The sequence below is a fragment of the Panthera pardus genome, unplaced genomic scaffold (genome assembly GCF_024362965.1).
Source record: "Panthera pardus isolate Hobbes unplaced genomic scaffold, ASM2436296v1 HiC_scaffold_3, whole genome shotgun sequence".
Lineage (NCBI taxonomy): Eukaryota > Metazoa > Chordata > Mammalia > Carnivora > Felidae > Panthera > Panthera pardus.
Window position 1 is genome coordinate 3759858 of NW_026526876.1, and position 15871 is coordinate 3775728.

Genomic DNA, 15871 nt, shown 5'->3' on the forward strand with positions numbered 1-15871 from the left:
TGAGTCTTGGCCAAGCAGGGTCTCTGTCCAAGCAGAGGTCCTGTTACCTGGTGTCATCATTTCTCCCCATCTCCCTCCAAACCTAAGGCTTCCACATGCCCTGGGCCAAGGGCGTCATCCTTTTGGAGTCCTTTCCTTACCAGTCCCCCCCTTATTCTCCTCCTCCCCTCCCACCATCTTCCCTGCCAGGGGACTGAGTGCTGAGGCACCTGTTTTGGCTCCCCGTGGATGCCCAGGGAGCATCCTTACTCTCGCTCTCAGGAGGAGAAACAGAAGAGAGCACCTGGAGGGGTTGGTCAGATTGCTCTCAGATGGGATCGGTGTGGGTGGGGACAATGGGGGAGACTCAGGCAGGCAGAGAACGAGCTCTGGGCTGTGGAGTGAGGTCAAGGGAATAGGAGCAAAGGAAAGTGTGTCCAAGACCGCTAGATGAAGTTTAGTAAGGTGATCATGTTTGTGCAATGAGATGAAATGGGACAGCATCAGAGGGGGCTGTCAGCACTGGTGCCGAGGAACAATTTACACTTGGATTGAGGTTAGAAACACAATATTGACTGAAGGCATTTTATAAAGGCTGTTCCTCCTCTGAAAGGATAGAGGGCACGTGCAAACACACACAATACGTGCAAACCCTTCCTGTTCATCACAGGGGCTTTGGTCTGTATTTTATTCAGACGTGACATTCCGTTCTACACACGTATGCTCATCCTGCTGTGCTCAGGTGCCTAACCCCCTAAACATTTTGTGCTTGGAGGAGACACCACAAGCTTAGATGGATGTGCTCTTGGTTCTGACGGGCTCAGCGGGCGGTTTAACCCGACGTAATGAAATCCTGAGAAAGCGAATTCACGCTACTGACTTGTACAAAGAAGCCAACCTAGTAGTTTGCCACCAGAAATGTAATTCTCAAGTATGCATGCATTGCCCTGGTAGGAAAATCAGTTTCAGAAACTTGAACAGTAACCCCAGACTGTCAGAGCTGGGGGCTTGGGGGGGACGGGGGCGGGTCTCAGAGATCATCAAATGTAAGAGAGATGATGGTGCATAAGTACCTGCACCCTGAACAGTAAATCCTTTTTTTTTTTTCCAGGAACCTAGGATTCATATGAGAATAAAAGGCTGCCTTTTTAATTTTTTTTATTTTTTATTAACAAAATTATTTTAATGTTTATTTATGTCTGAGAAGGAGAGAGACAGAATGCGGGCGGGGAAGGGGCAGAGAGAGAGGGAGACACAGAATCTGAAGCAGGCTCCAGGAGGCTCTGAGCTGTCAGCACAGAGCCCGACACGGGGCTCGAACCCATGAACCGCAAAATCACAACTCGACCTGAAGTCAGATACTTAACCGACTGAGACACCCAGGGGCCCCAAGGCTGCTTAAAAAAATTTTTTTTAAATGTTTATTCATTTTTGACATAGAGAAAGAGACAGAGCACGAGCAGGGAAAGGGCAGAGAGAGAGAGAGAGAGACAGAGACAGAATCTGAAGCAGGCTCCGGGCTCTGAGCTGTCAGCACAGAGCCCGACGCGGGGCTGGAACCCACGAACCGCGAGATCACGACCTGAGCCAAAGTCAGACGCTTAACCGACTGAGCCACCCAGGCGCCCCAGAGGCCGCCTTTTGTTATAGAAAATTGCTCCCCAGGTGGCGGGTTGCTCGGCTTTACGGTTCTGTGTGTGGAGCTTCGATAAAGTCGAAGCCTTGCTAACGTCTTCTTCACCGCCCCCTCCCTCACCAGGTGTCAGTGTCGGAGGTGAAGGCGGTGGCCGAGGAGCAGTTTGGGGAGCTGCTTGCTGCCGTGAGGAAGGCCCAGACCGACGTGATGCTCTTCTTGGAGGAGAAGGAACAAGCAGCGCTGAGCCAGGCCAGCGGCATCCGGACGCATCTGGAGCACAGGAGCGCACAGATGGAGAGGAGGAGGCAGGAGCTGGAGAGCATCGCCTCCATCAGTAACACCGTCCTCTTCCTGGAGGTGCGGGCGGGGGCGGGGCCCGAGGCGCCCATCCCTGGTGCCAGGGAGCACCCTCGCTCTGCTGGGTCTGTGCCAGGTGTGGGGAATGCGGGACCAGAACTGCTCTTTTTTAAACTTATTTCTTTATTTTGAGAGCGAGAGAGAGGAGAGAGAGCAGGAGGGGCAGAGAGGGGGAGAGAGAGAATCCCAAGCAGGTTCCGTGCTGGAGGCGCGGAGCCTGACGCGGGGCTGGAGCTCCCGAAGCGCGAGATCGTGACCTGAGCCTAAACCAAGGGTCTGGTGCTCGACCGACCGAGACACCCGGGAGCCCCTAGAACTGCTCTCCGATAAATGGGGTGCACGGGGCGCTGTGGGACCGGAGAGAAGTAGGTGTTAGCAGAGAACGGGAATACAGGAGCGGAAAGGAAGACTCCCCAGAGTAGGAGACTGGAACTGGGTCATGGAAGAGAAGTCATGTCCAAAGGGACAGAACAGCCTGTGGTCAGGCAGGGAGGTTTGACAAAGCACCACCGGGGCGCCCGGGTGGCTTAGTCGGTTGAGCGACCGACTTGGGCTCAGGTCACGATCTCACGGTTTGTGGGTTCAGGCCCCGCGTCGGGCTGTGTGCCGACAGCTCGGAGTCTGAAGCCTGCCTCTGATTCTGTGTCTCCCTCGCTCTCTACCCCTCCCCCGCTCATGCTCTGTCTCTCTCTCTCTCTGTCTCAGAAATAAATAAACATTAAAAAAAGTTAAAAAAATAAAAAAGAAAGCACCACTGATGTGGGGAATTAGGTGCTTTCACAAGGAGGGGCCTGGGTTGCTGGGCACATAGTGATGGAAACGAGGCTCACGGGGCCAGGCAGGCATCTGACTGCGAGAGAACTTTGTTCTTCTACGTGAAGTCACCAACACCACCAGTGGAGAATTTCAGATGAGAGAGGAGTGAGCTGGTATCAGTATGCCCGGCAGGGGTGAGGCTGGGGACCTCTTGCCTTTCAGAGAGGGGCTGCGTGTGCTGGTTGATTGAGGAAAGCCGGGCAGGCAGAGGAGACGAGACTTTCATCACGGGGCCACGCAGTATTCGCTAAGCCACATGCCATTAGGGCCAGACCTGAGGACATGTCATCTTGCAGGGACTGGGTGTAAATTCCATCCTCCCAGATCTGTCACTAGATAGGCGGGCAGTGTATAACCAAGTCAGTTAACTTTTCTGGGTCTCAAATTCCTCATTTACCAGATAATCAGCTCAGAGTCAATAACTTTCGAGGCTCCTTCTAGTCTAATATCCCTAAAAATAACTGAAAAAAAATTTTTTTTTGATTTGTTTTTCTTCAGTAAACGCTATGGCCAATGTGGGGCTCGAACTCACCACCCCGAGATCAAGAGTCAAATGCTCTACCCACAGAGCCAGCCAGGGGCCCCCAAATAATTTTTCTTTAAAATTTTTTACTGTTTACTTATTTTTGAGAGAGAGAGAGAGAGAGCATAAGAAGGGGAGGGACAGAGAGAGAGACAGAATCCAAAGCAGGTTCCAGGCTCTGAGCTGTTAGCACAGAGCCGGATGCGGGGCTCGAACTCACGGACCGCGAGATCACAACCTGAGCCGAAGTCAGATGCTCAACTGACTGAGCCACCCAGGCGCCCCACTGATTGCACTTTTGAAAAAAATTCCCCTCCAGTTACGACAAATATAAATGTTTGTTGTGGGAAAAAAAAACCTCTTGGAAAATATGAAAGGAAACAATCACCCAGGCTCCCACCACCCAAAGACAACCATAGTTAGCCCTTTAATGAGAAAGAAAAGCAGGTAGAGAAAGACAAAAATACTAACAGAATGTCTTTGTCAGTTCCTTTGCTTTCCAATATCAAAACAAAGAAAATAGGAATGAATGTTTGGCTTCTCACGTCACGAGTTTCCCCAGAGAGGACATCATTTTTCTTTTTTCTTTCCTCCTTGGAGGACTTTAACTTAAAAACTTTAAGATGCATGAAATATATTTGCGTGTAAGTTATTTATGTAGAAAGGCAACTTCTTCTTCTCCAAATTGCGACCCGTTTGAAACGACAGCATGTGTTGAATAACCCATTTTTGCCCCCATTGATTTAAAATACCACTTTTCTCATGTATGGTGCTAAACTCCACATACAGTGTTAAAATGTGTAACTTGTAAAAAAAAATTTTTTTTTAAGTTATTTATTTTGAGAGAGAGAGAGCACAAGCAGGGGAGGGGCAGAGGGAGGGAGAGACAGAGTCCCAAGCAGGCTCCAGGCTGTCAGCACAGAGCCCGATGCGGGGCTCAAACTCATGAACTGTGAGATCACGACCTGAGCTGAAGTCAGATGCTTAACTGACTGAGTCCCCCAGGCGCCCCTATTCTTTTTTTTTTTAAAGGTTTTATTAAAAAAAATTTTTTTTAATGTTTATTTATTTTTGAGACAGAGAGAGACAGAACATGAATGGGGGGAGGGTCAGAGAGAGAGGGAGACACAGAATCAGAAGCAGGCTCCAGGCTCTGAGCCGTCAGCACAGAGCCCGACGCGGGGCTCGAACTCACAGACCGCGAGATCACGACCTGAGCCGGAGTCGGACACTTAATCGACTGAGCCACCCAGGCGCCCCTGAAAGTTTTATTTTTAAGTAACCTCCACAGCCCGCATAGGGCTCTAAACCTACAACCCCGAGACCAAGAGTCTCATGCTCCACCAAGAGAGCCAGCCAGGCGCCCCGGTGTCTCTTGATTTTTAAAAGCCCACTTCCCCAGTTTAAAAAAGAAACACCTTCTGTGTTGGTAGGTCCTGAGCTAGATATGTTACATAGACTTGCTCTCTGAAGGGCACCTTACCATCAACCCATTTTACAGATGCAGCCAGTGGTGTGATGAGAGCAGTGTAAGAAATGCAGAGATCAAGGCACGTCCTGCCATGTTTTCTTCACCTGCAGGAGTACTGCAAGTTTAAGAACACTGAGGACGGTCCCTTCCCGAGTGTTTACATAGGACTCAAGGATAAGCTCTCGGGCATCCGCAAGGTCATCACAGACTCCACTGGTCACTTAATCCAGTTGCTACAGAACTACAAGGTCCAGCTCCAGGATTTCTCCAAGGAAGGTGAGAAGCTGTCCGGGCTGTGGGCTGTGGCATGAGTGTTTCTCAGAGCGGTTGGTGGGGAAGGTGAGGGACAGCCAGGGGAGAGCGGGGGAAACCAGGGGGGATGTCTCATTTTCAAAGCCGTCCTTTGGCCGGGCCACGTCGCTAATGGACGCTTACTTTGATGATTTTATCTTGTGATTGAGGCCCGGAGACGTCGAGTTAGTTACATCGTGCAGTTGGCTTGCGTTTTTGAGGTTGTGAATGCCTGTACTTTTAAGTGGAATCCAAGCCAGTCTGGGATCTTTCTCCAGCGTATGATGCTTCACCCATGAGAGAAATGTGGCCCGTCGGGCAGAGTTCTCTCTGACATGACTGGAGTCCAGTCCTTCCCCCAGGGAGCCCGGGGAAGAGTGGCTGGGAAGTCCTGCTTCTTAGGTTCTCCTGACCACCTGGGCTGGTGTGCATTCATAACCCTCTGATTTTTCTAGAGGAATATGATATCAGAACTCAAGTGTCTGCCGTGGTCCAGCGCAAGCACTGGACCTCGAAACCCGAGCCCAGCACCCGGCACCAGTTCCTCCAGTGTAAGTTGTGAACAGCTTCCTCTTCCCCGCTCATCGACGTCAGCGTAATGCTCTGGTGAAGCACGAACCCCGTCTGTCTCTTTTGTTCTTTTAAAAATTTTTAAAGAATCTTTTAATGTTTATTTTTGAGAGAGAGAGCGAGAGCACGCACACAAGGGGGGGAGGGGCAGAGAGCGAGGGAGACACAGCATCCGAAGCAGGCGCCAGCCTCCGAGCTGTCGGCACAGAGCCCGACGCGGGGCTCCATCCCCCGAAACCATGAGATCATGATCTGAGTGGAAATCAGGAGTCGGGTGCTTAACCGACTGAACCACCCAGGCGTCCCTGGAATTTAAATAGACTTGAATATGCTAATTCACTTGGAAAATATAAGAGCCCAAGATAGAGTCCCATGTGACATGTGGAGTTTATAGACTAGAAGGAAGACGGGCACGAAACAAACACACAAATAAATGGATTATACACATTTTGTTGAGCATCATGAAGTTTAAATGGCCAGAGTGCTCCGAGAGAAAGTGATGGGGAGTCATCTGCCCCAGATTATGGTCACAGAGGGCCTCTTTGAGGACATGCACCGTTAGCTACCATTTGAAAGGATCGGTAGGAATGACCTAGGCTCAGGGTCGGCGATGATCATGTCTCGGATGGAAATGGTCTGTGCTAAAGGGCTCAGTGTTGCGTGCTTCTGAGGTCAGGGTGGCTTGGAGTGTGGCAGTCAAGGGGCAGAGGGCAGGAGATGCGGCTGGAGACACAGGCCAGGGCCAGTCATGCGTGGCTGTGCAGGCGGGGGTGAGGGAGATCACTGCTTTATTCTGTGGGCAGAGGGCCCCATCAAAGGTCTTTAAGCTGGGGTGACATGATTTACCTTAGCCTGTACCCTGAAACATACCCTGTGGCTCTGTTGTGGAGAAGGGCCGGAAGGGGGTCACGGCCGAGGGGCCGGCAAAGAGCCTGTTCTGGACTAGATCGGGGGTGAAGCGGCGGGCTGGACAGAAGTGGGATCTACAGGGCTTGATGCTGCCTGTGGGTGGGGGCGGGTGGAGAGGAGGGAGGAGTCAGGTGGGGGGTGAGGATGGGGGCAGAGACATTTCAAAAATAACTTGAGCGTGACTTGAGCAACTGGGCGCCTGGAGGTGCCATTATTATCTTTAGTCTCCGGGGTTGGCGAGAGGATGTGTTTGAGGGAATGTTTGAGCAATCACCAGGCTAAATATTGGTCAATTAAAAAAAAAAAAAATGAAAAGGGGCACCTGGGTGGCTCAGTGGGTTAAGCATCTGACGCCTGATTTTGGCCCCGGTCATGATCTCACGGTTCGTGGGCTCGAACCCCACGTCAGGCTCTGTGCTGACAGCGCAGGGCCTGGTTGGGCTTCTGTCTCCCTCACTCTCTGCCCCTCCCCTGCTCGCTCTCTCTCTCTCTCAAAATAAATAAATGCACATCTAAAAATAAATAAACAAATAAGTACATAACGAAAGAATCGCGTGTGGGTGGGTGAATGCGTATTTCCACCAGCCCTGGCCCACACCGGGAAGAAGAGTGTGGCCTTCGATACGTATTTGTTGGATGAATGAACGAATGAATGAATGGGCGAGACAGTGAATGAATCCGTGGATTTTGTGTCTTGATTCAGCTCAGCAAATAATACAGCAAATGCCCGGCGATTTGAACTTCAGAAAGGAAGGAAGTGGAGTGATTTGAGTTCTTTCTGTTTTGGTTTTCGCCCACCTCTTTCCTGGGGGTCGGGGGGGTGGGGTGGGGTGCTGGACAGTCGCCCCAGTAAACAGAGAGGCAGAGAGAGGTGTTTTCTCCTGCTTGGGAGGCTGGCTGGGTTTGAAGTGTTCCGACCGAATCCGCCGTCAGTTCCTGCCCTTCTGTATCTCCTCAGATGCATGTGACATCTCATTTGACCCGGACACGGCACACAGGTATCTCCGGCTGCAGGAGGACAATCGCAAGGTCACCAACACCACGCCCTGGGAGCATCCCTACCCGGACCTCCCCAGCAGGTTCGTGCACTGGCGGCAGGTGCTGTCGCAGCAGAGCCTGTACCTGCACAGGTACTATTTTGAGGTAGAGACCTCCGGGGCGGGCACCTATGTTGGCCTCACCTGCGGAGGCATCGACCGGAAGGGGGATGAGCGCAACGGTTGCATTTCTGGGAACGACTTCTCCTGGAGCCTCCACTGGAATGGGAAGGAGTTCACAGCCTGGCACAGTGACACGGAGACCCCGCTCAAAGCCAGACCTTTCCGGAGGCTGGGGATCTACGTCGACTTTCCGGGAGGGATCCTGTCCTTCTACGGCGTGGAGTCTGACGCCATGACTCTGGTTCACAAGTTTGAGTGCAAGTTTTCGGAGCCGGTCTACCCCGCCTTCTGGCTTTCCAAGAAGGAAAACTCCATCCGGATCATGGATCTGGGAGAGGAGCCCGAGAAGCCAATGCCAACTTCAGTGCAGGCTGCTCCCTAGACTCCAGCCTCCGTCCCTCAGACTCTCACTGACCACAAAAGACGGGACAGCGGCTTGCGTCTTAAGGGTGGCCCGGGGATGGAAATCTCCACCAGAGGAGAAAGGTCTCTGGCTTCTCCCTCCTGCTCCCTGCTGTGCTGTTCTCTCTGTTTGTAGTAATCCCTAAGCACCTGCCTCCTCTTTCTCACCTTCTAGTGATATTCTTCTGTCTGCTCAGGTGCCTAGATTCAGTAGCCGGGAACCTTCAGAGTGATTCCAAAAGATTGCAGAGTAATCAGAATAGATCGCAAGCTCTGTGTTGCACTTCTGGGTACCGTGTGGCCGTTATGAACTCACTTAACCTTCACGGCAGCTCATATCCTCCTCTTTTGCAGATGGGGAAACTGTGGTTCGGGTGGGGGTGGGGGGGTGGTGGTCAGTTAACTTGCTCAAAGTCATTGTGATCACATGGTGAGCAAGTGGCAGAGCCGGGACTCGAACCTGGGCAGGTCGGTGCTGAGATTTTAACCAGTCCCCCGCGCTGCCCTCCTCATTAGATCGTGGGTATCGTGGGTAAGGGAATAAGCCACATGATGAACTCCACGGCATGGACACCGAGTGTCTCGAACCTTCGGTGTCTTAGCATCCACTCCGTCTGGCTGGGCCACTCAGCTGCGTAGTGGCAGTGACCTCACTACCTCCCACAGCAGCTCATCGTAGTTTTGGATAGTGAAGATTAGAAGAAATGTCTTTAAAAAGTTTTTTTTAAATATTTATTTTTGAGAGAGAGAGAGAGAGATAGAGTGCGAGTGGGGGAGGGGCAGAGAGAGAGAGGGAGACACAGAATCCGAAGCAGCTCCAGGCTCCGAGCCATCAGCACAGAGCCCGATGCGGGGCGGGGCTGGAACTCATGAACTTCGAGATCACATCCTGAGCCCAAGTCAGACGCTTCACCGACTGAGCCACCCAGGTGCTCCCAGAAGAAATGTTTTAATGGAGTCCAAGTCCTAGTCCCTGTGACCTCCGAGGAGGGGTCTCCCCTTGACTATGTGGACTTGTCTGATTTCTCATTCAGAGGACAGACCTTCAACTGTATGAAGGCAGTTCTCACGCACGTCCTCCAAGGAAGTTTGTTTTCACCCTACGTTTCCCACTTTTCCTTCATAACTTCTGGGTCTTTTCCTGTGACCTGTGTCAAGGCAAGTTATCGTCCTCTTTGACAGTCTGATGGTCCCTTGACTTGTTTCCAGAGACCCCGTCCTATGTTTGTATCCAAGGATCTATACAGTGGAGGATTAGAATTTTCGAGAATTTTCGAAATTTTGTAAAATTGGAATTTATTGAGTTCATTTTTTATTTGAATTTAAAGTATTGTTGCATCATTGCTGCTTCCAGAGATACCTTTGATTTACGATTCTGCGTCCCATAGGCTGGCACTCCTTCCGAGCCTGGTGTCACCCATGGAATTGGTGAACTTTTCTTCTGAAGTCTTAATCTTGTGGATCCATATTGATTAGGGTAAGGCTGAAATACGGAATCTCACAGCCCCTGGTCAATACCTTTTGGGTTTAGTTATTCAATAAGTTATGTTTTGGGAGAACTGTATACAGCTGTAGCCAACTTTTAAAGCCCACTTTTAGTCCTTTGTCCACCAGACACCCGGAAGGACTGTCCCAATGGCAAAAATCAAGACATGTCTGCATTTCCTTGCTCACCTGCCTCACAATGCTCTCGAAAGAGAAAACGAGATCCGCCTGGCCAGTTTTTACCGAACCACTGAGGTTTGTTGGTATTGGCTGCTTTATTTTCTAAATGCTCACCGACTCCTTCATTAAACCACTTTAGGATTCTGCCGTGAGTTCACATCCAAGTGGATGAGTGTGTTGTTTCCAGAATCCACCTTATTTTTCTCTTTAAAAATTAAGACACTTTTACGTGTCCCCATCCTCTACACTTTTCTTAATGTCTTGAAGGTTACCGCCTGGCTTTTGGTCACATCGGTAAACTGGGTCAGGGTCATGAGATGTAATTCGTTTAAGTCAGAATGCTTGAGCTGTTATAAAGGAACCCTTTGTGACTCGAACTTCATTTCCCAGCCAGCTCTCTTTGTCCGTTCAGTTTCAGTGTCAACACCTCCCCTCTTGATATGAAAGATCAAAACAGGGGCATCTGGGTGGCTCCCGTCAGTTGAGCGTCTGACTCTTGATTTTGGCTCAGGTCATGATCTCAGGGTTGTGAGATCAAGCCCTGCTTCTGGCTCCTCGCTGGGTGTGGAAACTGCTTAAGTGTTCTCTCTTTCCTTCTCCTTCTGCCCTTCCTCTGCTCCCCCCCCTCAAAAAAAAAAAAAAAAAAGATCAAAGCAAAACTGAGTGTTAGAAATACCTACTTTCTTTCTGTCATTGCCTCAACTGATGGGTATATCTTTTTTCTTACTCTTGGTCCCCAAACTGAAATTGCCTAAAACAAACAAATTAAAAAAACAAAAACAAAAACAGGGCCTATTTTATATTCCGTCATTTCCCCAAAGCCGTGTGAGTGTGGGGCACTCTTCCGTATTTACCTACATTTATTTCCTCTTCCATTGTGTAGATGCACTTGGAAACACAATCTGAACTCATCAGGAGCTCCTTTTGGTGCGTGATTGTTTTGTTCCATTACTAAACCATTTTTGTGAGCGTAGGGTCAGAATGCAATTTTAGCCTCTACGTAATTTATTCTTGTCTCAACTTTTTGAGGTTCAAGTGCCCATGGCATTCTTTTCCAGGAATGTTACGGAATCTGAGTCAATTCCCACATCCTCCCAAGATCCATGATGAAATGATAAGATACAAATTTGGGCCCATTCGTGGAACCCTTCTTTCTTTAACATGTTCAGCATGTTTTTGGAATGACCGTCCTCAAATCAAATTGATTCAACATTTATATTGAAATATATGTTATATATTTATAACATGCAAGCTGCTGGGCTGGGCACTAAGATATAGTGACACAGAAGATAACCAGCTGTACCCTTGGATCACAGAAGTTGATTTAACATTGAAGTGAACGGGCACCTGGTTAAGCCTCCAACTCTTGGTTTCAGCTCAGGTCATGATCTCACGGTTTTGTGAGTTCGAGCCCCACGTCAGGCTCTGCACTGACAGCTCTGTCTCCCTCTCTGTCTCCCTCTCTCTCTGCCCCCTCCCTACTCGCCCTGTCTCTGTCTCTCACAAAATAAAATAAAAAAAACTTAAAAAAAAATTGAAGTGAAAAGTGAATCTGAAGAGCTGAACAGTAATCCACGATTCAAGACAATAAGAGACAAGGCAGTATTTCCTCCCTCATTTCCTTGCCTGATGTACTGCTTCTAATGTGATGTTTTCTCAGGCCATCTTGAGTTTTGAATTGTGTTGTTGACTGACCATCTATTGGATTTGTCCCCGTCTCTACAACCAACTGTCCCCATTTCGGGGGTCACCACTCCAGCCCCATTAGCCAAAGACAGAAGTGGAAGAAATAGTAGCCTGCACATTTCCTGCTTCTCCTAGGTCCATCCGATTTGAGCAGGACTCCCCTCCCTCCACACCCACGACGCGTCATGGTGGTGGTGGGGCAGGAGGGTCACCATATCGTGTGTAGCTGATATCCACATGCAGGGGACACTGTGTATGGCTCAGGTAGAATGACCGGCCGGCCAGTCTGTGCTGGGACATGCTTAGTCTTTATCTTTATTTCTGGTTTGTCTGTGGTCTTGCTGAGAAAATCCACGGTCTCCCCGAAGGGAGGCCACCAGGTTCTGGAAAAGAAGAGGGCAGACAGGTAATCCAACAAGGACTCAGGGTCAGCATAGCAGTGATCAGGCATTTGAGGTTAAAAATCTTTTCCCCTAAGTTAATTAATGTTGTGACTCTATTTCCTTGGGGAAAAAAGTGTTTATAAAAAAATAATTTCCCAAAGCCCCTACTAAAGGTGCTACAGTCAGACTGTAGTGAACCCCTTAACCTATCTCAGGTGCTTTGAGTTATAGCAACCCCGTGTTCTCGGCCTCTTTAAATTATAATGTGCTTGCCAGAAGTTTCCATAAAAACCCTTGTCATCCTTTCTCCCATTCCAGCCATACCTTCAAGGCCCTCCTCTCTGTGGTTTGCCCCATCTTTCATTCAATCAGTTTCAAGCTTGATTTTGAAGTTAAATTTTATTTTCCCACAGCATGCTCCAGTAGTATTTAGGCAGTGATATTTAAAAAAAAATTTTTTTTAATGTTTATTATTTTTGAGAGAGAGACAGAGAGCAAGCAGGGAGGGGCAGAGAGAGAGGGAGACACAGAATCTGAAGCAGGCTCCAGGCTCTGAGCTGTCAGCACAGAGCCCGACATGGGGCTTGAACTCACAGACCGTGAGATCATGACCTGAGCCATTATCGAGAGCCAGACACCTAACTGACTGAGCCACCCAGACTCCCCTCAAGTACTATCTTTGAATACCATTTCTTATTTAATCTTTGCAGCCCTGTGAGATAGATAATATGTCCCCTATTTTATGGAATGAAGAGGAAAACACGGGTGGCTCAGAGAGGCCATGTAACTTGGTCAAGGACACACAGTAATAACTGGAAAGAATTGAGGATTTGTCTTTACTTTTACCCTTTTAAAAAATTTATTTATTAATTATTTTTTTTAATGTTTATTCATTTCTGAGAGAGCGAGAGACAGAGCATGAGCAGGGCAGGGGCAGAGAGAGAGGGGGACACAAAATCCAAAGCAGGCTCCAGGCTCTGAGCTGTCAGCACAGAGCCCCACGTGGGGCTCGAACTCACAGACCGCGAGATCAAGAGTCACGTGTTCCACTGACTGAGCCAGGCAGGAGACCCTGTGTTTACTTTGAAATACTTTTAAAACAAAGTTATGTGGGGCACCTGGGTGGCTCAGTCGGTTAAGCATCCGACTTCGGCTCAGGTCATGATCTCGTGGTCTGTGAGTTCGAGCCCCACGTCGGGCTCTGTGCTGACAGCTCACCGACTGAGCCACCCAGGCGCCCCACAGATTTTGAATTCTTAAAGTATGGTTTCCCCACCAGCAGCATCAGTACCATCCGGGAACTTACTGGAAATGCAAATTCTCAGGCTCCCAGCCTGGATTTAGAAATCAGAAACTCTGGGGGCCGGGCCTAGCAATCTGCTTTAATAAGACCTGTAGGGGATTCTGAAGCATATGTATGTTTGAGGACCACTGGTTTACCTCCATCTCTTCTCCCTCACCTGCTCTGCTCTCCAAATACCGATAGCGGGTGTCTACTCATTTTAGTACAAGCAGGAAGACATTTTTGGCCGCCCCAGGCGAACCCGGTCTCCTTGGGAATTCAGCTATTTCGGCTAAGTTTAGAACTTTCTGTGCTGTCTGGGTTCTCCCCCTTCCGGATAATAAAACATGTCTAGTCAATGTCCTTGTTTTCCACCTGCTTTTTTTCAAAGTCAAAGGGCAAACGGGCAACCTGGAAATTCACTGACTTCTCAGGAACAAAGACTTTTCTCTTTTAACTTTGTAACATCACATGATGGGGGGGGGGTTGGTGATAAAAGGTGGCAGCTTTCCCACTTTCTCTGATCATAACAATACTTGTATAGCTCTTCATACATCATAAAGTGCCCTCAAGTAATACATTCATTTGACCCTGACACTCACCTGTGAGCTAGGTAGAAGTATGATCATTTAACAGAAGGGGAGCAGGTCATGTGAATTGCCCAGGGGCATGTAGCACAGCCTGGGATGTGGGGTTTCATCCCACACCCTTCTACTCGGTACTGGTACCCAGTCCTTTCCTGGCTTCCCCCTGGCTGAGCTCCACAGGTGGCTGTGGGGGGCAGGAACCAGCAGAGACTCAGGTGCAATGTTAGGGCAGCAGAACTGGCCCCTACTGGGGTTCTTCAAACCGTGAGAGAGGGTGGGAAAAGGAAGTAGAGTTTGGGGGTGCCGTGGGGAAAAGGGTTGAATCCGAATCTTTTTAAAAAAAAGTTTATTTGTTTATTTTTGAAAGAGAGACAGCTCGCAAGCAGGGGAGGGGCAGAGAGAGAAGGAAAGAGAGAGGCTCCGTGCTGTCAGCACAGACCCCAACACGGGGCTCGATCCCATGAACCTGAGATCACGACCCGAGCCCAAACCAAGAGTCAGATGCTCAGCCGACTGAGCCACCCAGGCGCCCCTGGTTTACTCAGAATCTTGAACGAAACAGAGTAACACAGGGCAGAAAGGACAGCGGGGGGACTGGCATGAATCCTCCAGGCTGCTGGTAGCCTGGGTATCTGAGAAACCTCCAGGTTTACTTCTCAGCTCCAAAGCCTTTCTTTGAGAAATGTTTTCCTCTCCTGGGGCTCACCTCCCATGAGACCTATTTGCCTGACTCTTTGGCTACCACTGGTGCCAGCTCCCCACCATCGGCTTATCCCATCCGGCCACCTTGTCCTGCCCTCCACCACGGCCACTTTCTCAACTCTAACACCAGATCCCAAATGGCTTAACCTCCCTGCGTGAGCCAGGTAAGATGCTATGTGTGCGAGTGTGTGTGTGTGTGTGTGTGTGTGTGTGTGTGTGTAGTGATGGTGAGTGGAAGGGAGAGGCCGCAGAAGCAACTTCCATGCCCTCCTACTTTAAGGAATGTCATCCTCACAGTACAACACCCTGCAGGATGGCGATCGTGTGTCTCCTACAGATAAGAAAACGGGGGCTCAGAGAAGCTTGTTCAAGGCCACGACAGCTAGTGAAAAGCAACAATGGGTTTCCAGCCAGTCTCTCTGACTCCCAGGCCCCTCCCGTGGGCCACAGCTGACCCTCAGCAGGGAATAAAGACTGAATTGGGTGGATAAAACCACTTCCTTGAGTAGGTAGACCAGCCAAACAGATTAAAATCCTAATTTATTTGAAAAAAAAAAATCCTAATTTATTTGGACCTTCAAAAACAAGCTACCTTGGGGCCCCTGGGTGGCTCAGTCGGTTAAGCTTCCAACTTCAGCGCAGGTCACCGTCTCACATTTCGTGAGTTTGAGCCCCCACGCTGGGCACCGTGCTGTTAGCGCAGAGCCCGGTTCGGATCCTCTGTCTCCCTCTCTCTCTCTCTCTGCCCCTCCCCTGCTCATTCTCTCTCTCAAAATTAAATAAATAAAACTTAGAAAAAAATCCAAAGCAAGCCACTTTCAGTTTGTAGCAGTTCTGGGGGTAGTGAGTCTCCCGCTCGTATACCCAAGCGCTCTATGTCTGGGGTACTCGTTCTTCCTGGCCTCCCTGATAGCTTAGAGGCTAATCCTGCTTTCACCTTTTCTCCCGATATCGATTCAGATAGAAGAGGCTGGGCTGTTTGATCGGATCTCCTTCCCAGCCCGATTCCTGTCCCTAACCCCGGCTCGAATGCCAGACTGCCACTGCCACCAACCCAGGCAATGACACCCAATGGCTTCCTCTACCTGAGCCAGGTCTCCAGACGTAGGCACCAGAAATGCTCAGTTACTGCAAGCATTTTGGCTTAATCTAGGGAAATCACAGTTATAACAACAAGAGCAGTGCTAACTGGTCTCACGCATCTGGATCCAATCGAATTACTTGCCTTAATTTCTGCCATCCTCATCAGTAAGGTGGGGAAACGGAGGCTCAGCGAGGCCAGGCAGCTTACCCAAGATTACACAGCTCCTACGTACCAGAATCAGCGTTTGAAACCTAGAACTGTCTGCAGCAGAATTGTCTCCGTGCGCCTTGGAAGCTCTTTTCTGGGCTGCCCAACATTCGCAAGGACATTTTGGCTGCAGTGGTGAGCTGGGTGGTAATCGTCAGGGA

General features: G+C 49.6%; 1 protein-coding gene across 3 annotated transcripts in view; it reads left to right on the forward strand.

Moving 5' to 3' along the window:
• Positions 1–11478, forward strand: part of TRIM16 (tripartite motif containing 16) — a 41730-nt gene extending 30252 nt beyond the window's left edge. For all 3 annotated transcript variants that reach the window (XM_019413385.2, XM_019413386.2, XM_019413384.2), the window contains 4 exons: positions 1739–1972; positions 4893–5058; positions 5529–5624; positions 7511–11478. In XM_019413385.2, the coding sequence (XP_019268930.2) occupies positions 1739–1972; positions 4893–5058; positions 5529–5624; positions 7511–8094 (1080 nt within the window). In that variant the 3' untranslated portion in view covers positions 8095–11478. The remainder of the gene's footprint in view (positions 1–1738; positions 1973–4892; positions 5059–5528; positions 5625–7510) is intronic.
• The last annotated feature ends 4393 nt before the right edge of the window (positions 11479–15871 follow it).